The 22,840-nt window shown below is 41.7% G+C and overlaps 1 protein-coding gene across 7 annotated transcripts in view; it reads right to left on the reverse strand.

The window, feature by feature from the left end:
• yeats2 (YEATS domain containing 2) overlaps nt 1-22,840 on the reverse strand; it is a 175,116-nt gene that overhangs the window by 18,843 nt on the left and 133,433 nt on the right. For all 7 annotated transcript variants that reach the window (XM_063046072.1, XM_063046068.1, XM_063046067.1 and 4 more), the window contains 5 exons: nt 18,347-18,455; nt 17,110-17,186; nt 15,157-15,236; nt 13,166-13,364; nt 6,251-6,477 (listed from right to left, as the gene is read on the reverse strand). In XM_063046072.1, coding sequence (XP_062902142.1) covers nt 6,251-6,477; nt 13,166-13,364; nt 15,157-15,236; nt 17,110-17,186; nt 18,347-18,455 — 692 coding nt within the window. The remainder of the gene's footprint in view (nt 1-6,250; nt 6,478-13,165; nt 13,365-15,156; nt 15,237-17,109; nt 17,187-18,346; nt 18,456-22,840) is intronic.

Raw genomic sequence — 22,840 nt, forward strand, 5'->3', positions numbered from 1 at the left:
TGTGATAAATATACAAAGGTCTGGCTATGATGACTGCTGAAAACAAACTGGTGCCAACAGGGCCCCACTCAGGGTATGTGAGGTTACTTCTCAGCCTATGCGGTGTGGTGTGTAGAGAGCTGTGCATTGCCTGAGAACCTTCCCAATGCCTTATGGAACCTCCATTTGTGGTGTCATATCAGCACTCAAAAGAATTTCAGAATTTGGATTTTCAGATAAAGGGTGCTCAACCTGTATAAGGTAATATATATGTACTTTGATAATACATTTACTTTGAACTTTGAATGTTTGGCTCATTTGAGAGAATGACAAGGTGATAGGTAGAGAGGTAGTCACATCTAGGTTGCAGGAGGCAGGTTGCTGGGTGACTGCAGGGAAGGAAATGGAACAGGAAGATCGTGCAGAATACCCCTATGAACATTCCCCTCAATATCAGAAATACCACTTTGGATGCTGTTGGGGCTGGTGACCGACCCGAGGAAAGCCACAGCAATCAGGTCTCCGACACTGAGTCTGGCCCTGTGGCTCAGAAGGGAAGGGAGAGAGGGGAGAGAGAGGAGAGTGCTGGTGATGGAGGAATCAATAGTTCAGGGAACAGATAAGAGATTTTGTAGACGTGAAAGGGACACCTGCATGGTATGTTGCATCCCAGGTGCCAGCGTCAGGGATGTCTCAGATCAGGTCTTCAGCATTCTTAAGGGGGATGGTGAGCAGCCAGAAATCATGGTACATATTGGTACCAACTATATAACTAGGAAAAGGATTGAAGTTCTGAAGAAAGAATATGGGGAGCTAGGAAGGAAGCTGAAAAGGAGGACTTGAAGGGTAACAATCTCTGGTAGTAAATTGCTGCCTGCACCATGTGCCAGTTAGGGTAAGAATAAGATAATTTAGCAATTGAATGTGTGGCTGAAGAACTGGTATGGGGATAGGGTTTCTGACTTGTGGATTATTGGGATCCCTTCTGGAGAAAGTATAGCCTGTACAAAAAGGACACCTGAACTTGAAGGTGAAAATGTCCTTGGGGGCAGGCTTGCTGGAGCTGTTGGGGAGGACTTAAATTAGTTTGGTAAGGGATGGGAACCAGAGTAATAGATCAGAGGTTGGGGCAATTTGTGTGAAAGTAGATGCAGCATTTAGAAAGACTGTGAAAGAAGTTAGGAAGTGGACAAGGCATAACGGCAATCAGTTGAATGGGTTGAAATGTTTCTATTTTAATGCAAGTAGTATAAGAAACAAAGTTGATGAACAGAGCATGAATCAGTACATGAAACTATGACATTGTGGCTATTACAGACACTTGATTGTTACAAGGGCAGGAATGGCAAATGGATATTCTGGGATTTTATGTGTTTCAAAAGGGACAGGGAGGGAGGCAAGAGGTGGGGAAGTGACATTGCTAATTAGGGATAGTATCACAGCTGCAGAAAGAGAACACATTGTGGAGCAATTGTCTACCATATCAGTGTGGGTGGAAGTCAGAAACAGGAAGGGAGCAATCAGTCTATTAGGAGTATTCTCTAGAACCCCCCAATAGCAACTGAGATGCTGAAGAGCAGATCAGGAGGCAGATTTTGGAAAGGTGCATAAATGACAGGGTTTTGTCATGGGTGACTTCAACTTCCCTAACATTGATTGGAAACTTCTCCGTGCAAAGGTTTAGATGCGGTGAGATTTGATAGGTGTGTCCAGGAAGGATTCCTGACACAATATGTAGACAGGGCAACCAGAGAAGAGGCAATGAGCCAAGTCAAGTGTCAGACCTCTCAGTGGGAGAGCATTTCAGAGATGGTGATCACAACTCCCGGATCTTTACCATAACCTTGGGCAGGGATAGGAGCAGATGGTATGGAAAGTATTTACACGGGAGAGGAGGAATTGTGATGCTATCAGACAGGAAGTTGGGAGCATAAATAGGGAACAGATGTATGGGAAAATGCACAATGGAAATGTGTTGGTTCATTAGGGAACATTTGCCTGGGGTTCTGGATAGGTTTTTCTCATTGAGGCAGAGAAAGGATAGTAGGGTGAAGGGACCATGGTTGAGAAAAGATCTGAAACATCTAGTCAAGAAGATTAATGAAGCACATGTAAGGTTTAGGAAGCAAGAATCAGACAGCTAGGAAGTAGCTTAAGGATGGACTTAGAAGAGCTAGAAGGGTACATGTGAAGGCATTGGCGGGTAGGATTAAGGAAAACCCCAAGGTGCACCTGTACATCAAGAACAGGATGAAGACCAGAGTGAGAGTAAGAACGATCAAAGATAAAATATGCCTGGAGTAAGAGGAGGTAGGAAAGGTCCATAGTAAATACTTTGCTTCAGTATTCAACATAGAGAGGATCCTTGACTAATGCGAGGACAGAGTAAATCAGGCCAAGGAACTAGAATAGGTCAACGTTAAGAAAGAGTATGCACTGGAACTTAAAAAAAATTAGGATAGATAAATCCTAATTGAACGGTATATACTCCAATTTACCATGGGAAGTGAGCGAAGAGATTGTTGCATCTTTGCATCTCCACTGATCATAGTAGTGCCACAGAATTGGAGGGAGGCAAATGTAACTCTTTAGTTCAAGAAAGGTAATCAGAGTAACCCTAGGAATTATAGAGCAGTGAATCTTATGTCAGCAGTGGGCAAACTATTGGAGAGGATTCTTAGGGACAGGATTTATGAGCATTTGGAAAAGCATAGGCTGATTAGGGATAGTCAGCATCAGTCAGGTAGGTTGTGCCTCACGAGCTTGACTGAAGTGTGTCATTGATTACAGAAAATATAGCAAGAGATAAGTAGAAAGTAGAAGCAGAAAGGGATTTAAGTCTTGTGGTGATTTTGAGCAGATACCTTGTGGCAGCAGTGAAGTAGTAGAAAGCATAAAATTGGATATTCATGTACTACGTTTAAGTGAAGAATATTAACTTCCACGCTAGATCATGTCTGACAGGTTTATTTCGTAAGTGTAGATAGGAAAATTTTCAACAACATATCCTGGAAGCAACAGGGGAGAAGTCAATTAAATATCTAATATGAAGTTATGAGCTAGATCTAATAACATTAACAGATTGATTCCAATGTTATGATTGAAAGGTAAAATGAGAAATGGCTACTTTTGAATCTGGCTGTGCACCTTACATTGAGACAGAAACTATTCATAATAAAATGGAAAAAACTGTAATGAAACAGTGGAATGTATTAAATAAATAACACATTCCACTGCACCACTACAGTTACAATCACACAGACAATTCAAGAAGCAAGACCCAGATTCTGAATGACAAACAACAAAAAGTGACAAAGCAAGTGGTTAGAGTTGCAAAGTTGGAAAGAAACAGGAAAAAGGTAAGAAAACTATACGTTTTTTTCAATTAGCAAAAAGGGTAATCAGAGGAATTGCAACCCACTTAGGAAAATAAGAAATAGGAGCAGGAGTAGGCCATCTGGCCCATCGAGCCTGCTCCACTATTCAATGAGATCATGGCTGACCTGGCCATGGACTCATCTCTACCTACTTGCCTTTTTCCCATAACCCTTAATTCTTCTACTATGCAAAAATCTATCCAACCTTGTCTTAAATATTTTTACTGAGGTACCCTCCACTGCTTCATTGGGCAGAGTTCCACAGATACACCACTCTCTGGAAAAAGCAGTTCCTCCTCAACTCCATTCTCAATCTACTCCCCTGAACTTTGAGGCTATGTCCCCTAATTCTAGTCTCAACTACCAGTGGAAACAACTTCCTTGCCTCTAACTTATCTATTCCTTTCGTAATTTTATATGTTTCTATACGATCTCCTCTCATTGTTCTGATTTCCAGCGAGAATAGTCCCAGGCAACTCAATCTCTCCTCAAAGTCTAAGCCCCTCATCTCTGGAATCAACCTGGTGAACCTTCTCTGCACCGCCTCCAAAAACAGTATATCCTTCCTCGAATAAGGAGATACTTTTAAGTATGGCCTCACCGGTACCCTGTACAGTTGCAGCATAACCTCCCTGCTCTTCAATCCCTCTAGCAATGAAAGCCAACATTCCATTTGTCTTCTTGATAACCTGCTGCACCTGCAAACCAGCCTTTTGTGATTCATGCACAAGCAGTCCCAAGTCCTTCTGCACAGCAGCATGCTGCAATTTTTTACCATTTAAATAACAACCTGCTCTTTCATTTTTCCTTCCAAAGTGGACGACCTTGCATTTACCAACATTGTACTCCATCAACCAGACCCTAGCCCACTCACTTAACCTATGTCTCTCTGCAGACTTTCCATATCTTCTGCACAATTTGCATATTCCACTTAATTTAGTATCATCAGCAAACTTAGATACATTATACTCTGTCCCCTCTTCCAGATCGTTAATGTATATCGTGAACAGTTGCGGGCCCAGCACTAACCCGTGCCACAGTGCTCACCACTGATTGCCAACCAGAGTAACACCCATGTATCCCAACTCGCTGCTTTCTATGAGATAATCAATCCTCTATCCGTGCTGATATATCACCCCCAACTCTATGCATCCTTATCTTATGCATAAGTCTTTTATGTGGCACCTTATCAAACGCCTTCTGGAAATCCAAGTAAATAACATTCATCTGTTCCCCTCTATCAACTGCACTTGTTATATCCTCAAAGAACTCCAGTAAGTTTGTCAAACAGGACCTGCCTTTGCTGAATCCATGCTGCATCTGCCTGATGGATCCATTTCTTTCCAGATGCCTCGCCATTTCTTCTTTAATGATAGTTTCAAGCATTTTCCCAACTATAGATGTTAAACTAATTGGCCTATAGTTAGCTGCCTTTTGCCTACATCCTTTTTTGAACAGTGGCGTGACATTTGCCGTCTTCCAATCTGCCAGGATTTGCTTGGAGTCCAGAGAATTTTGGTAAATTATCACCAAAGCTTCTACAATAACTTATGCTATTTCTTTCAGTACCCTGGGATGCATTCTATCAGGACCAGGGGACTTATCTACCTTCAGGCCCACAAGTTTACTCAGCACTACCTCTTTAGTGATAGCTATTGTATTGAAGTCCTCACCTCCCACTGCATCCATAACATCTCTCCTTCGCATGTTAAGATGAGTTCCCCACCATGAAGGCCGACACATAATAGTCATTCAAAGCCTCTGCCATTTCCTTATTACCCAATATTAATTCCCTATTCCCCCTTCTCATTCTCCAAGGGACCTATGTTTACTTTAGCCACCCTCTTCCGCTTAATATAATTATAAAAACTTTATGATCTGTTTTAATATTTTAGTGGTTAGTGGTTCTTTGTTGCTTTTTAAAGTTTTCCTAATCTTTCAGTTTCACGCAACTCTTGGTAACTTTGTATGCACAAGCTTTTAGTTTGATGCCTTCTTTTATTTCCTTAGTTATCCAAGGCTGGCTCTCCCCACCCTTACTGTCCTTGCTTTTAACTGGAATATACTTCTGTTGAGCACCATGAAAAATTTCCTTGAAAGTCTTCCACTGTTCCTCAACCATCCCACCATATAGCCTGTGATCCCACTTTAAAAACACACAAGGAGATGCTATAGATTTTACTACTATGACTAGTATTTTTTGCCCATCTCCAATGATCGCTTGAACTATGGTGTCCTCAGGCTCTACAGACTAGGCTGACAGATCTAGAATCATAGACAGACCAAACTGGGTAGAAACAGTGACTTGGTGAATCTGACGGAATTTTATAACAAACTGATAGTTTCATACTCACCCTTGCTAATCCCAGGCTTTTGAATTCCAGTTTTACTTAATTAATTTAATTCAAAGCCACTGCACTCTCACTTCCAGATCAACTGCCCTGGTCACAAGTCCAGCAATATGTCTTATAGAGTATAGAGAGAAACTACTTTCATTTTCTGAGCATCAAGGAATATGGTGGGAGTACTCGAAAAATTATGGTCAGGTCTTTCAGGAAGGGTCGGGAGATTCTTCTGTAGAGTAAATTCACTACACCTCCAGAAACAGCTATTGGTGTTCGGTTAACATTTGATGAACATAAATATCAGGTGACATGAAGAAAACCTGGATGCAAAATATTAGAACAAGGATCTTCCATGAATGTCGGGACAGGCTCCAAAAAGTACAAGGACAATTTCACTAGGAACAAATAGATGTAAGCTAATGCAGAAAAATTCACAAGAATGAGGAGGACTCAGTTAGGAAGCACAAAGTACTCATGCACATTTTATGGAATTAGGGATCCAGACTTTGTCAAGTGCAAACAGGCAAGGATCGACTACAGACTGGTTACCTGCTGAGCCGTGTCTCTGGCATACTCCAAAGCTGGCATTGTGCCCATGTAGAATTTGACCTCTTCGTCAACATCCTCCAGCTCTTTCTTGACCTTCACTTTGGAGGGTTCAATGGTGTTAATGATGTCCACCTCTTCGTCACTCTCAGATTCAGTTTTCAGAATACTCTCTACTTCCATGAGCCTCTGGCAGAGTTCACTGGCCCCAGTATATGTGGCAGGACATTCTGAAATACAAAGATAAACATCTAAATGGTTCCAAGAGTCTGAAAATAATGAGTCCTGTAAATAACATCACAAAGTTTTCAGTAGCCGTAAGTTTGAATCCTGGTGCCCTACTTAGTATTGTACTACAGTAATCAGATTCATTATAGTGTTCCTGAATCTGGAGTCCAAACGTGCATGCCACACAGTACTTTAAAAATGACATCTGCTCAGATGTCATGCTTCTGTACCAGGAACCTGATGTAAAACCTTGTCTCCCGCAGGAATGAAATAGTGATCTCACTGCCTTGTGGCTGAGGGTACTATCAAGGCAGAGTGAAGAGGCTGATACTGGAGAACAGGTAACTGAGGTGGTCACTCAGCATTGAAATACATTGCTCAGTGATGTGGAGTTCATGGCTAGCGACCACACAGAGAGAAATCTCAGGCCTGGTAGTGCTTGTATGCCCACAGAGAGGACACAATGACATCCATCAGCTTCAATCGATCTGGGTTCCTCCAGATGGGGGTAGTTGTTGCCAGTCCCCAGTAATGATTCAGACTCATCTGTGGTCTAGATGCAGGCCTGAGCTCCAAGTTCTGAATGACTGCGCCAGTGGGGAGGACAGGAGTTAGTGTCAGAGCAGTGCTCGAGTAATGTTACAATGACCCCTTTTGGTGTTGCTTCCTAAGCACAGTGAGATTCTAGTACAAAAAAGGACCTAGTAAATGACCAAACTATAAATACAGGGAAAATGTTATAAACAACATTCTCTCCAGAGAAGAAACTTCCAATTCAATGCCAAAATGTTTTATTTTTTAATGCAGGGTATAGAATCCAAATCCCCCAACTATCTGTAAATATTGACAATTTAGTACGTAAATGTAAGGGGTCAAGCTAACCAGTGACAACTTGTTCCCCAGAGTGACTTGTGTCTGATAATACTTTAGACAAACATAGAAACATAGAAAATAGGTGCAGGAGTAGACCATTCGGCCCTTCGAGCCTGCACCGCCATTTATTATGATCATGGCTGATCATCCAACTCAGAACCCCGCCCCAGCCTTCCCTCCATACCCCCTGACCCCCGTAGCCACAAGGGCCATATCTAACTCCCTCTTAAATATAGCCAATGAACTGGCCTCAACTGTTTCCTGTGGCACAGAATTCCACAGATTCACCACTCTCTGTGTGAAGAAGTTTTTCCTAATCTCGGTCCTAAAAGGCTTCCCCTCTATCCTCAAACTGTGGCCCCTCGTTCTGGACTTCCCCAACATCGGGAACAATCTTCCTGCATCTAGCCTATCCAACCCCTTTAGGATCTTATACGTTTCAATCAGATCCCCCCTCAATCTTCTAAATTCCAACGAGTACAAGCCCAGTTCATCCAGTCTTTCTTCATATGAAAGTCCTGCCATCCCAGGAATCAATCTGGTGAACCTTCTTTGTACTCCCTCTAAGGCAAGGATGTCTTTCCTCAGATTAGGGGACCAAAACTGCACACAATACTCCAGGTGTGGTCTCACCAAGGCCTTGTACAACTGCAGTAGTACCTCCCTGCTCCTGTACTCGAATCCTCTCACTATAAATGACAGCATACCATTCGCCTTTTTCACCGCCTGCTGTACCTGCATGCCCACTTTCAATGACTGGTGTATAATGACACCCAGGTCTCGTTGCACCTCCCCTTTTCCTAATCGGCCACCATTCAGATAATAATCTGTTTTCCTAATTTTGCCACCAAAGTGGATAACTTCACATTTATCCACATTAAATTGCATCTGCCATGAATTTGCCCACTCACCCAACCTATCCAAGTCACCCTGCATCCTCTGAGCATCCTCCTCACAGCTAACACTGCCACCCAGCTTCGTGTCATCCGCAAACTTGGAGATGCTGCATTTAATTCCCTCATCCAAGTCATTAATATATATTGTAAACAACTGGGGTCCCAGCACTGAGCCTTGCGGTACCCCACTAGTCACCGCCTGCCATTCTGAAAAGGTCCCGTTTATTCCCACTCTTTGCTTCCTGTCTGCTAACCAATTCTCCACCCACACCAATACCTTACCCCCAATACCGTGTGCTTTAAGTTTGCACACTAATCTCCTGTGCGGGACCTTGTCAAAAGCCTTTTGAAAATCCAAATATACCACACCCACTGGTTCTCCCCTATCCACTCTACTAGTTACATCCTCAAAAAATTCTATGAAATTCGTCAGACATGATTTTCCTTTCACAAATCCATGCTGACTTTGTCCGATCATTTCACCACTTTCCAAATGTACTGTTATCACATCCTTGATAACTGACTCCAGCAGTTTCCCCACCACCGACGTTAGGCTAACCGGTCTATAATTCCCCGGTTTCTCTCTCCCTCCTTTTTTAAAAAGTGGAGTTACATTAGCCACCCTCCAATCCTCAGGAACTAGTCCAGAATCTAACGAGTTTTGAAAAATTATCACTAATGCATCCACTATTTCTTGGGCTACTTCCTTAAGCACTCTAGGATGCAGACCATCTGGCCCTGGGGATTTATCTGCCTTCAATCCCTTCAATTTACCTAACACCACTTCCCTACTAACATGTATTTCGCTCAGTTCCTCCATCTCACTGGACCCTCTGTCCCCTACTATTTCTGGAAGATTATTTATGTCCTCCTTAGTGAAGACAGAACCAAAGTAATTATTCAATTGGTCTGCCATGTCCTTGCTCCCCATAATCAATTCACCTGTTTCTGTCTGCAGGGGACCTACATTTGTCTTTACCAGTCTTTTCCTTTTTACACAACTATAAAAGCTTTTACAGTCCGTTTTTATGTTCCCTGCCAGTTTTCTCTCATAATCTTTTTTCCCCTTCCTAATTAAGCCCTTTGTCCTCCTCTGCTGAACTCTGAATTTCTCCCAGTCCTCAAGTGAGCCACTTTCTCTGGCGAATTTGTATGCTTCTTCTTTGGAATTGATACTATCCCTAATTTCTCTTGTCAGCCACGGGTGCACTACCTTCCTTGATTCATTCTTTTGCCAAACTGGGATGAACAATTGTTGTAGTTCATCCATGCAACCTTTAAATGCTTGCCATTGCATATCCACCGTCAATCCTTTAAGTGTCATTTGCCAGTCTATCTTAGCTAATTCACGTCTCATACCTTCAAAGTTACCCCTCTTTAAGTTCAGAACCTTTGTTTCTGAATTAACTATGTCACTCTCCATCTTAATGAAGAATTCCACCATATTATGGTCACTCTTACCCAAGGGGCCTCTCACGACAAGATCGCTAATTAACCCTTCCTCATTGCTCAAAACCCAGTCCAGAATAGCCTGCTCTCCAGTTGGTTCCTCGACATGTTGGTTCAAAAAACCATCCCGCATACATTCCAAGAAATCCTCTTCCTCAGCACCTTTACCAATTTGGTTCACCCAATCTACATGTAGATTGAAGTCACCCATTATAACTGCTGTTCCTTTATTGCACACATTTCTAATTTCCTGTTTAATACCATCTCCGACCTCACTACTATTGATAGGTGGCCTGTACACAACTCCCACCAGCGTCTTCTGCCCCTTAGTGTTACGCAGCTCTACCCATATCGATTCCACCTCTTCCCGGCTTATGTCCTTCCTTTCTATTGCGTTAATCTCTTCTTTAACCAGCAACACCACCCCACCTCCCCTTCCTTCATGTCTATCCCTCCTGAATATTGAATATCCCTGAACGTTGAGCTCCCATCCCTGGTCACCCTGGAGCCATGTCTCTGTGATCCCAACTATATCATAATCATTAATAACAATCTGCACTTTCAATTCATCCACCTTATTACGAATGCTCCTTGCATTGACACACAAAGCCTTCAGGCGCTCTTTTACAACTCTCTTAGCCCTTATACAATTATGTTGAAAAGTGGCCCTTTTTAATGCTTGCCCTGGATTTGTCGGCCTGCCACTTTTACTTTTCTCCTTAGTACTTTTTGCTTCTACCCTCACTTTACACCCCTCTGTCTCTCTGCACTGGTTCCCATCCCCCTGTTGTGAACTAACCTCCTCACGCCTAGCTTCTTTAATTTGATTCCCATCCCCCAACCATTCTAGTTTAAAGTCACCTCAGTAGCCCCCGCTAATCTCCCTGCCAGGATATTGGTCCCCCTAGGATTCAAGTGTAACCCGTCCTTTTTGTACATGTCACGCCTGCGCCAAAAGAGGTCCCAATGATCCAAAAACTTGAATCCCTGCCCCCTGCTCCAATCCCTCAGCCACGCATTTATCCTCCACCTCATCGCATTCCTACTCTCACTGTCGCGTGGCACAGGCAGTAATCCCGAGATTATTATCTTTGCAGTCCTTTTTCTCAACTCCCTTCCTAGCTCCCTATATTCTCCTTTCAGGACCTCATCCCTTTTCCTACCTATGTCATTGGTACCTATATGTACCATGACCTCTGGCTCCTCACCCTCCCACTTCAGGATATCTTGGACACAATCAGAAATATCCCGACTTCCTCTATTTGTGCTAAACATTCCCTAATTCAATTTAAAGTGGTGCATAGAGCACATATGTCCAAAGATAAGTTAGCGCGTTTTTACTCGCATATTAATCCTTTCTGTGATAGATGTTCGGGGCAGATAGCCTCTTTAACTCATATGTTTTGGTCTTGCCCTACTTTGGAAACTTTTTGGAGAGATATTTTCAATATTATTTCTAAGGTATTAAATATAGATATCTCTCCTCACCCTATTACTGCTATATTTGGACTACCTAAAATTTCTAGTAATCTTTCCCCTTCAGCCTGTAGAATGATTGCATTTCTTACTTTAATGGCGAAAAGATGTATTTTACAACATTGGAAAGAGCTTAATGCTCCAACTACCTTTTTTTGGTTTTCTCAGACGATTTTATGTTTGAATCTGGAGAAAATTAGAAGTAACCTTTATGATTCTTCATTTAAATTTGAACAGATTTGGGGACCTTTTATTCGATATTTTCATTTAATGTAATATTTACCCTTCTTGTTTTTTTTTCACTGTTTTAATGGAGGTCGGGATTGAGGACGTGATTTTAAGTTTAACTCTGTTTGGTTTCAAGTTAGCCCATTGCTTTGCTTTGCTTTTAGTTAGTTGCACGGTGGGTTTTTTTTGGGGGTTTTTTTTTCTTTTTTTCTATTGATATATATAAAATCTAGTATACTATTATGTTATCTTGGTTTCTTATGCTTAAATTACATTGTTTGTAGTATTTTCTTTTTGGAATTGTTATCTTTTGGAATTTTATTATACTTTAACATTGTATTAATGTTTATATGGCTTACCTTTTTTGTATACTTACTCAATAAAAAGATTTAAAAAAAAAAAAAAAAAAAAAGAAATATCCCGGACCCTGGCACCAGGGAGGCAAACTACCATCCGGGTCTCTGGACTGCGTCCACAGAATCGCCTATCTGACCCCCTTACTATTGAGTCCCCTAGTACAACTGCCCTCCTCTTCCTTGCCCTACCCTTCTGAGCTACAGGGCCAGACTCCGTGCCGGAGGCAATTTATATATTCCATTATATATTCCAGATTACTTTTAAATGTTGATCTAATGTTACCCTAGCAACTTAACCCTGCAATAAAATCACTAGGCAGGCAAGGATACCATGACAGACTATGATGAAGTCTGTAATTTTACAGACTGTTAAAATGGCCTATAGAACAGCTGCTGGGGTATTAATGTCAGTTGCAATATTTAGAAACACTCGCTAACAAAAAGACACTAATTCTTTTCAACCAAACAGAATGCTCAAAGAGCATCGGATAATGGGTGAATATGGAACTGATATCAATTCAGGCAGAAGGGCTGATGCCACTTTTTGATAAAGACTTCAAAAATATTGGATACAGGGAAAAGAGAAGCCTCACTGTAAGGTACAGGAGGAGGAATTTCTACAAATCAAGTCTCCATTGTACAGAGCACTAGAAGAACCTCCACTGTCCAGAGTAAAGATTTAAAAAACCTTCACTGTAGGGCATATGGAAAGAGTAGTCTCTACTCTGCATAGGGCACCAGGGAAGGCACATGCCCACAGAGTACACAGGGTATGAGAGAAACCTCCACTCCAGACATGGAAAGATGGTACACTGTTCAGATATATCTGCCGTATAGGTGTACAAGGTGCTTCCTGTGCACAGAACACATAGGCCTAGAAATGCTTTCACACAACTATAAAAGTATTGTGCTCCGCAGAGGAAAATTGGCCCAACTTGGGAAAAAGCAACTTTACACACTTAACTTAGGGCTGCAGCACTGGGGAAAAAATATCATTCCCTGATATTCTGCACAGTTCTGTTCAGCACTAGTTACTTTTTTAGCCTAACATTTCCACAAATGATGCCAACGGGTAGCACAAAATTCACCTGCAGTGTGACTTTCAGCTTGCATGTGGTAAAGAGATACAAGGTAAGCAGCAAGCACAGGGTGATGAGCCTCCCTCCTATGAAGTAGGATATGTGTCCACCCCATCTTGCAGCTAAACAAACTCTTGTCTTCACTATTTTAGGTCAAATGAAGTCCACTGAACCTATCATTTGTCGGAAGAATTGCCCTAATTTTTCCCTCTTCATTTTTAACTTGAAGGGGATTTCAGCCTTTCTCCACAGTGAAGAATTTGACAGGTTAATTTGGTCGCTTCATCTCTCTAACCATAATCGAGTTATTGCTTGGTCTTTTGGTTGGCTTACCTGGCTCATTATCTATTTGCGTCAGTATATCTTCCATCAGTTCCTCTTCGGCAGATGTCTCTGGATCAGGGGGTGTGTACCCACGATGGCGGCACCAGCGCACTATCTGTTTGGTCTTCATGGCTTCTGCGCTGCTAAACCGCGGACATTTTTCCAACACCTCCTGCAGAACCTTTCTCACAGCTACTGCACGCTGCCACTAGGAGAGAAAAGGTGGTAGAAAAATGTAAGGTTGTCTTCTTTACAAAACACCCCTAAAACAAGTGTAAAATAATAAATTAGTGGAATTATCCTCAGAATGAGGCAGTCAAAAAGGCCAAAAGAACTCCTGGCTTTCATCTGAAGTGGACGGTTGAATAAAGTGTGGCTTCAGTTTGGAAAAGCCTTGGTCTGACTACATCTGGAACTCTACTTGTACAGCCCAAGAAATGGAACAAGGAAGAAACCTCAAGTCTGCTTCACTATTCAGAATAACTCTGTACTCTCTGTGATTCAGGTCCACTTAACTGCCAATCACCATATACTCCCAATTGCTTGATAAACAAAAATCCCCCAGTTTTAGGCTCAGTTACAGGATTTAAAGCCTTCTGAGGTTTCAATTTCAAGAATTTCAACCTACTGCTCAAATAAATTTCTCATGAGTTAAGTTTAGTGACACCCTCTGTTGAGACTACAACTCTGGCATCAGATCTTCCAGCCAGGGGCACCTCATTTCACCACCCAACTTGGCAAACACACCCAAGATTGTTGTACTCACCTTTCATTCTTTCAAATTCCGGCAAGGGAAGTGTCAGTCTTACTCACCCTATTCTCATAAGAAATCCATCTCCTCTGAGATCAATCTATATTGAACAGACTCCAAAGCAAGTACACTTATGGGTACTGAGAACAAAATTGCAATCAATGCTTCAAATGAAGCTTTTCCAAACTCATGAACAATCTCATCATCACTTCCCTTTTGTACTCCAATTTCTTGCAATAAATGCCAATATATCCATTGTCTTTCTCACTGCTTCCCATCTGTGTGCTTACCTTACATACTCCATGAACAAGGACATCCAGATTTCTTTGTGTAATCGATAAACAGAAAAAAAAAGACGCTTTAGGCTTTTCCTTACACTCCATTAAAATTACTCCCGTCATCATCTTTATGAGGCCCACACTTATTTTTGCCTACTGTTTTTTTTAAACAATTATAAGGTGTAGGAGCCATATATCTGTTCTCTATTTGGTTTGTATTCTGTGCTGAGCATTTATTATGGTAAGGGAATAAGTTATGTACTCATGCTTATTTCGTGGCAGTTTAAAGCTTGGAACTGCAGAGGTCATATCTTTGCTGACCGCTGAGATAACCCTCAATAATGCTTAATTATATGTTTGCTAATTGCTAATGAAGGATCAGAATAAGGAATTCGACTCATTGGAGCTGTGGCTGTGTCACCCAAGTATGACAACTCTGTGGGTTTGCAGGCTGGCGGCAATTATTTTGTTTTGAGTTTGAATCAATTCAGGCCAGTTTTGCTGCTACATAAGGGCATCAACTTGTTTCTCTCTCCACAAATGCTGCTTGACCTCATGAGTATTTTCAGCAATTTTAATTTTTACTCAAAAAAAGAGGACAGTGCAAGATAGAGTCCCCACATCACGCAGCATTTGGGCACACCCTGTAACACAAACTGACAAGTGGCCCTTGTATCATCTTGTACAGCTCCTGTCAAACCAAATCTACTACTCCCCACTCATAATAGTCTCAGCTACAACAGGGCACTAAGCAAGGGCTAATTGCTTTATATAAATACATTGCTAGCAAATTAAAGCTAATTTTGGTTATGCTTTCAAAATCCTCTAGTAATTTTCATCATGGGTCAATGAGCAGCAGTCGGGGCCGGGGGGTGGGGGGGGGCAATCCTGCTGATTTGCTTTAACTTAAGGCAAAATGCATTGGACTGAAATTTGAACGGGACTCATGAACACCATGAGTTGGACCTTACCTCTGCAGCTCTCCTTTTCCCAATATTCCAGCTGTAATACTGTTCCAGAGAAATGGCACAGAAGGGATGAGAGTCCTCAGCTGTTGGAGAAAGTTTACTGATCAATACCTGCATGTGCTGTACAATCACTACTGGCTATCCACGGATGTTAGAGAAATGAGGTGATGAGACAGCAGAGAGTGGTTAACACATCACATCAACTAGAAAATTATAAACAAAGTCAAGAAATAAACAAAATGAACAGAGTATTAAAGTGATTGGAGCATCATCTAACTACATCACATGCCCATCACTTCAAATTGGAGAGAATGCACCCATCCCTAACTGGCTCTGTAAAGCTAAAGCTTTGGTCTTCTCAGGCTGCCACAATTGCACAGCTTGATACGCAGAGTAATTTATTAGGTCATTTTAGGAAGCAGGTGGTCAGCTATATTGGTCTAGGGTTACAGAATGGGGAAGGTGACAGCTTCCAATCTTAAATCATTTGGTTCTTTTTCTGATTCACAGAATCTGGTAGCTTTATGATAACTTCTACTTCCTCATTCAAATTTTCATACTGCCAGAATGAAATTTGAACTGGCATTTCCTAGATTATTATCAACCCTATTGTACCACTGCTTTCATTTAAGCTACCTTTTCACAAACCCTGAACGTAGGCAGCATCTGGAGGAACAGAAACAAATTCAAGACCCAGCTCGAACCATACACCCCGTCAAAGTATAATCTACACCAAAGAGGGAGATCTTTTCCTGTATACCTGGCCAAAATTTACCTCAATCCAACACACTTAGTACATAAATAGTCTGATGTAAATTAGCTTTGTTTAACAAAAAGCTCATTGAAAATTAAAACAAATCTGCAGATGCTTATCATCATCAGGTGCCATGCCCAGTTTCAGCTTTGACTGCCATGGCCCACACACTCCTGTTTCAGGTCAAGTGGATCAATTCATTGGTATTCATTTCCAATTCTCTGGCTGCGGTCTCCATCTTTGTCTTCCTCTTGCTTTCTTCCCTTCAATCTTTCCCATAATTACCGTGCATTCTAACTCCTCTTTCCTAATCACATGTCCAATGAAGTTACGTTGCCTTTTCATGATCTCATACATTATTTCTCTTTTTGTGTTTGCTCTGTTCATGACATCCTCATTAGATATTTGTTTCGTCCATGATACTCTTTGCATCCTCCTCAAAAACCACATCTTTGCTACTTCAATTCGTTTCCTAGATATTGATGTTACTAGATATTGTCCAACATTCTGAGCCATATAACTGGATAAACGTAACATTTCAGTACTCTGAAGCGGGTTGTCATGCCTAGTTTAGTATTGGTCAGTATACTCTTCATTCTCGTAAAGGTGTCTTTTGCCAACCCTATTCTTCTTTTGATGCCTAAGTCGCACCTGCCATCTGATGTCACCCAGCTTCCTAAGTAGCAAAAGTTCAGTACCTGTTGTATGTCTTCCCCGTTTATTCTCAGCCTGCAGATAGGATTATCCTTCTTTTTGGATATCACCATACATTCTGTCTTCTTGCAATTGATAGATAGACCCATTTTTGCACTTTCTTCAACAATTATATCAATTAAGTTTTGTAGTTCTTCCTCCGTACTTGCAATTAACACAGTGTTATCTGCATACCTGAAATTATTGATGTTTTCACCGCCAACTTTGATTCCCAAGATGTCTCTTATCTTTTGTAATATTGCTTCACAGTACACATTGAATAAATCAGGGGAGAAAACACACCCTTGTCTAATGCCTCTCTTGATTTTCGTAAAATAACTACAGATTCTAGATATCTGAAATATAAACAGAAATTTCTGGCAACTGGTCAAGCTGGGTCTTGAATCCGTTTCTCTTCCTACAGATGCTGCCCACATTCAGAGTTTGTGAAATGGTATCACTGCATTCAACATTAGTGTTTGAAATGAAAATCAAAGAGCTTTACTCACTTTTCTTGGGTGTGATCAGGGGTAACTTCTTCAAGATGGCAGAGAGTAGCTGATGCATATTCTCAATGTATTCAAGGCTAAAGACAGCAAGGGATGAGATACTGGTTATGTTTTGAATCTCTAAAAAATGCTAACTCCAACACCCAGCTAACACCTATCTTTACTTATAGGCATATTTCCATTCTGACATGTGCCTGAATTGATGGTACAGAAGAAAGATGCTATGTCAACTAACATTTTCTAGTTGAAGCTTTAATACTGCAACATAAATTATTAGCAGGATCTCTTTATCTCTTTCCTCTCTATTTTTCATCTGGTGTTACAGGGGACTGCCAGCACTAGAAGGGGACTGCTATTACAGGGGACTGTCCATGGACTGCTGCTACAGGGGATTGCCTGTGGACTGCTATTACAAGGGACTGTCCATGGACTGCTGTTACAGGGGATTGCCAGCACTAGAAGGGGACTGCCTGTGGACTGCTGTTACAGGGGATTGCTGGCACTAGAAGGGGACTGCCTGTGGACTGCTATTACAGGGGATTGCTGGCACTAGAAGGGGACTGCCTGTGGACTGCTGTTACAAAGGACAGCTGCTTGCAATAGAAGTCATCTATTTTATTTTTATTTGTTTAGATACAGCGCAAAATAGGCCCTTCTGGACCTTCAAGCTGCGCAGCAATCCCCCAATTCAACCCCAGCCTAATCATGGGACAATTTACAATGACCAATTAACCTACTAACCAGCATGTCTTTGGACTCTGACAGGAAACAGGAGCACACGGAGGAACCCACGCATTCCACAGGAGGACATCGGGACTCTGAACTCTAACACCCCAAACTGTAATGGTGTTGCGCTAACTGCTACACTACCTTTCTCATCTGCTCTCTGTGAAGCTAAGCACTGGTTGCTGCAAAGCTATTTGACTGTGCTATACTTCATACATACATTCCCTCCATTTCAAGATACACACCTTCTTTGGGTGACCAAAGAAGAATTACCAGGATTCCAATGCAGCAGACATAAATATCAAATATAACTCAGCTCATTACAGGCCAGAGCATGCCTTATAAGTGGATGAAGCATCACCCTGAATCTAACGAGCGAGTGTTTGATGGGCAATATAGTGGGAGCCTTATTCAATACCTAACATGTACAGTACTCACTGTTAAAATTTAATAAACTAGGTGATATCCATAGAAAAAAAATTTTTAAATCAGAATTAAGCTCTGGTCTTACTCAATCATTTCAGATGCCCCAAGCAATACTGCTCGTTCCACCTTCACGGTGCCAGCTGTGCAAATCGTGGGGCTGAAACAAGTTCCTGAAGACCCAGGTTCTGTCTTGACTGTACAAAAATGCAAGAATGACACACAGACATTACACTGCTTGGCTATCAGTCAGCAAACAGTCCTATTTTTGTTTGCTTTTTTTTATATTTACACTTAATATCTGATGCTCAAGTTAGTAATACAACAATTCTTAAATGCATTCTCAATACTTCACTGCCTTCTGAACATTTTGATATGATGATTAACCAAACTTATGGCTAAGAAAAATATTTCAAGATATTTCCTGCAGGAATGGAGACCAATATGATATTGATAATCTTAAAATCTGCTTGACATTCACAAGCTTCTCCAGTTATCCTTATAGTGGAAATCCTTCATCTCCAGAATGCTTTAATCTCTCCTGTGCTCTACTTGCCATCCTTCTGAAACTGTGGTGAACAAAAATTAATGCAATACTCCAGTTGTGGACCTAATGTGGGGAAAATGGGATCTATGGAGATAAACATCATGGTCAGCATGAATGGGTTGAATTAAAGGGCCCATTTTGATGTTGCACAATTTTTTTTTTGACTTTATGGGCTCCTAAATCCACGACAGAAGGAAACATTGAGAAATGAATGGAAACATTAAGTGGTGGTAGTGGGGGAGGGGGTGGAGAAAAGCATGGGAACATGGAAATACTAAATGAAAGCATCAACTTCAGTAGAAGGAAAATATACTGAGTGAGGGCACTAATTTTTTGTGGGGTGGGGAACGTTTCTACATTTTTCCCATTATGGAAGTGGGTGGAGGAACGGACTCTGTTGCTGGTAAAAATATTGAATGACTGAATTGACTTCTGATGAAAGGAGTTACAGTTCCATGACAATAAAAATCATAACTTATTTCCCTTATCTAGCCACCAACATTTCAACTGGATTAAAGTCAGGAAGTGAAGATCACACTGGATCTTCATACCAAACCCCAAAACCATCTCCACAAGAGATCATCCTGGCAAAGACAACATTTATTACCTACCCTCATCTCTAGTACTCTTTAGAATCATTGAATCCCTTCTGGTAGACACAGAACCACAGTGCTGTTAGTTTAAGAGCTTCAGGATTTTGACAAAATGAAAATGACATAATGGTGGTTTGTTTCTAAACTGAATGATACAGAACTTGGAAACAAATTTGCAGGGAATGGTGTTTCCACACACAACTGGCCTTTTCTTGTTGAATGGAAAGGGTCGGAGGTTTGTCAGCAGTTGTTGAAAAAACCTTGATGGATTTCTGTAGAGTGTTCTGGAGATGGTACAATGTGGAAGGAGGTGCTGGATTTGGTATCAATCATATGGGCAGTTTTGCCTTGGAAGGCGCTAACCTTTTTAAGAACTTTCAAGCTGCCCTCAAATCATTAAGCAAAGAGCAGTCTTACATGGCTGATTCCTGCCGTTGAAAGGCTTGGGATGTAAAATACATAAATTCTGCCCTACTCTTTTAGCCATAGAAATGACATTGCTAGTCAAGTTTGAAGTGACCAGAGGACTTTGATGGTGTGGGATTTTGCATCAAAAATACTGGTGATAACCAAGGGCACATTGTTAGACTCTCTCTTGTTGGGAAATGGCATTGCTTTATACTTGGTGTTGCAAATGTGACTTGCCAACTAAGAGCTCATATTTGAATGTTGGCCTGCTATTATTGTAACCAGACTTCTTTACAGTACAAGGAATTGTGAATGGAACTGAACATTATGGAAAATCATATATGATTAAATCTCCAACTTTTTGATTGTGGCAACATCCATGATGATGTAACTGAAGATGGCTGGGCATGGTGAAGAGATGGTCAGACAGTAGTCAAGATGGAGAATGAAATACAATTTAAAAAATACAAAAAAACTTTATTATCTATGAAGTTCAGAAAGCTTACTTTAAACATCTTTCCTATAATGAATCAATCAGAACTGAACACAATTACACAGATTGGAGAGCCAATGAGATTGTGTAATGGCAATAGGCAAGTTGTAGCAGGTCCAGGTCCTTGCTAAGACAGGAATTGGTTCTAGCTATAACCAACCTCTTGAAGCACTTTATTACAATAGATGTTTGAGCTACAGGCAACAGTAATTGAGGCAGCTCATCCTGCTCTTTTAGTGTACAGAATAATTACTTCCCTCGAGTCAAGTGGCCACCTCAGACTACAGCAGTGAGTTGAAGATATCCTTGACTACTACAGCCATTTGGTTGGCACCAGTCTTTAGTACTCAGCCAGGTACAACATCGGGGCCTGATGCATTGCGAGGCTTCTCCCTTTAGAAGAATGTTCAGAGGTTGGCCTCCAACACAGAGATCACAGGGCTGTGGAGTTTCACACAGGTGTAGTGTTATTCCCCCTTTCAAAGCCCTCATAAAAGGCACTGATCTCATTAGGGAGTGAAGATCACTGCCATTTATCCTGTTAGGTTTCACCTTAAAGGAAGTAAATGTGTACAAACCCTGCTACTACTGTCGTGTATCCAATTCAGTCTCTAGCTTCATTCAGTTACCTTTTTGCTCACAATGTCCTTCCATAATTTATATCTGGATGACGTAGGGTTCTGGATTGCTGGTACTGAATACCACAGATCTAGCCCTCAAGAGACAGCGGATCTTCTGGTTCATCCAGGGTTTCTCTTTTAGGAAGACTTGGTATTTTCTCAAAGGGACAAACTTGGGCACACAGGTCTTGAAGAAGTCAGTGACACTTGTGGCATACTCATTCAGATCCACGGATGAATCCCTGAATATGGTCAAGTCCACTGATTGAAAGCAGTCCTGTAAACAGTTTTCCATCTCCCTTCACCATACCTTCACCAACTTTATCACTTGTACTGGAGTCCTCAGTCTCTGCCAATATGCTGAGTGTAGAAGTATAACCAGATGATTTGACTTGCCGAAGTGCAGGCACAGGATGGCACAATAAACGTTCTTGATGCTGGTGTAACAGAGATCGAGTGTATTGGCATCTCTTGTTCTACAGGTTTCATCTTGGTAGTTTACTGTTTACTCTTTTCCATAGAAGCTCTCTGGCCTGCTGAGTTCCTCCAGTATTTTGTGTGTGTTACATGTTGTAGTATATGGTCAGAAAATTCTTCAGGTTAGGCTGGTTGAAGTCTGGGGAGGCATCAGGGTGGACTGTCCAATGGCTGTGATCGTGGTGTTCAGTTCTTGCAGTAACAGATTAACATTTGCTGGGGTGGAATGTACACCGTTCCCAGGATGATGATGGAGAACTTCCTCGGCAGGTAGAATGGACAACACTTGACCACCAGATTTTCCAGGTCAGGCAAACAGGACTGAGACAGAACCACCACGCCTGTGTACCATGGTGAGTTACCCATTAAGCAAACACCCCCATCTCTTTCTTTCTCTTATGCTGTAATCCTAGACCTTGTACTGGATGGTGTGACGTTCAGGCTATAGCACTGTGTCCAGAGTGCCGGAGATGAGCCATGTCTCTGTGAAGCAGGGTGCACAACAGTTTCTGATGTCCTTTCAGTACTACAATCTTTTTTTTCCAGACTGTACATTAGCCAGTGGATGGTAAAGAGGAGGGACCTTAGGGCCCTGTGTTTCCATTTTACCTGGAGCCCTCCCTGGCAGCCCTGTTTCCTGAGACAATAGAGACCTCCCCTGAGGTTCCAGCTGATGCACTCACTCTGTGGGTAGCCTGGAGTCCAGAGTGTGCCAGGTCTGAACATTGCTGGTTCACTGAAATGTTTTGAAACAATGTTACTTACTGCAGTCTCTGTGACTGCAGACATCAACTGTAAGTGGAAATGCTTGATGATTCCCTAAGACACGCAAAGTCTCCCTTCTCTGGTGCCATTTTTGTTTATTTTGTTTTCGCTGTGAGCCAGTCGAAGTTGGGTGCCAGGGCTTTGTTGGCCATTCATTACAGTGGACTCTAAAACTCCTTGGAGTTAAAGAACTGCAGTGCAGAAGAGCCACCAAGAACATTCTGGAGGCTGCTGAAAAGGCCTAGCAGTGGTTGTGGATCTGGAGGAGGGATCTGTGGATTAGTGTGCCACTTGGACACAGGTTGGGGGCTGATCACCCCTGGCTGGGTCGCCTGGTCAAGGTTGTCTGATGACTAAAGACCCGAAACACCCTAAGACGCCGGGTTCATCACTAAAGACGTGTCCAAGTAGCACCAGTAGGTGTATTCTACAATAACAATAATATAATCCTCCAAAAGATGTAATTCTTCAAAGGAAAGTGACAAATTATTTTTCTTCCCTCCTCTGCTATAAGTGCTGATTTTCACAATTTCTGAGTCATGATCAAAAGGAATGGAAATTTAGCCCACCATGTCCGAGCTGATGGTTACCCATCTATGCTAATACAATTTCCCAGCACTTTGCTTGTAATTTTCTATCCCATTGGATTTTAAGTGTTTATCTAATTACCTTTTAAATG

The sequence above is a fragment of the Mobula hypostoma genome, chromosome 4 (assembly GCF_963921235.1).
Source record: "Mobula hypostoma chromosome 4, sMobHyp1.1, whole genome shotgun sequence".
Classification (NCBI taxonomy): domain Eukaryota; kingdom Metazoa; phylum Chordata; class Chondrichthyes; order Myliobatiformes; family Myliobatidae; genus Mobula; species Mobula hypostoma.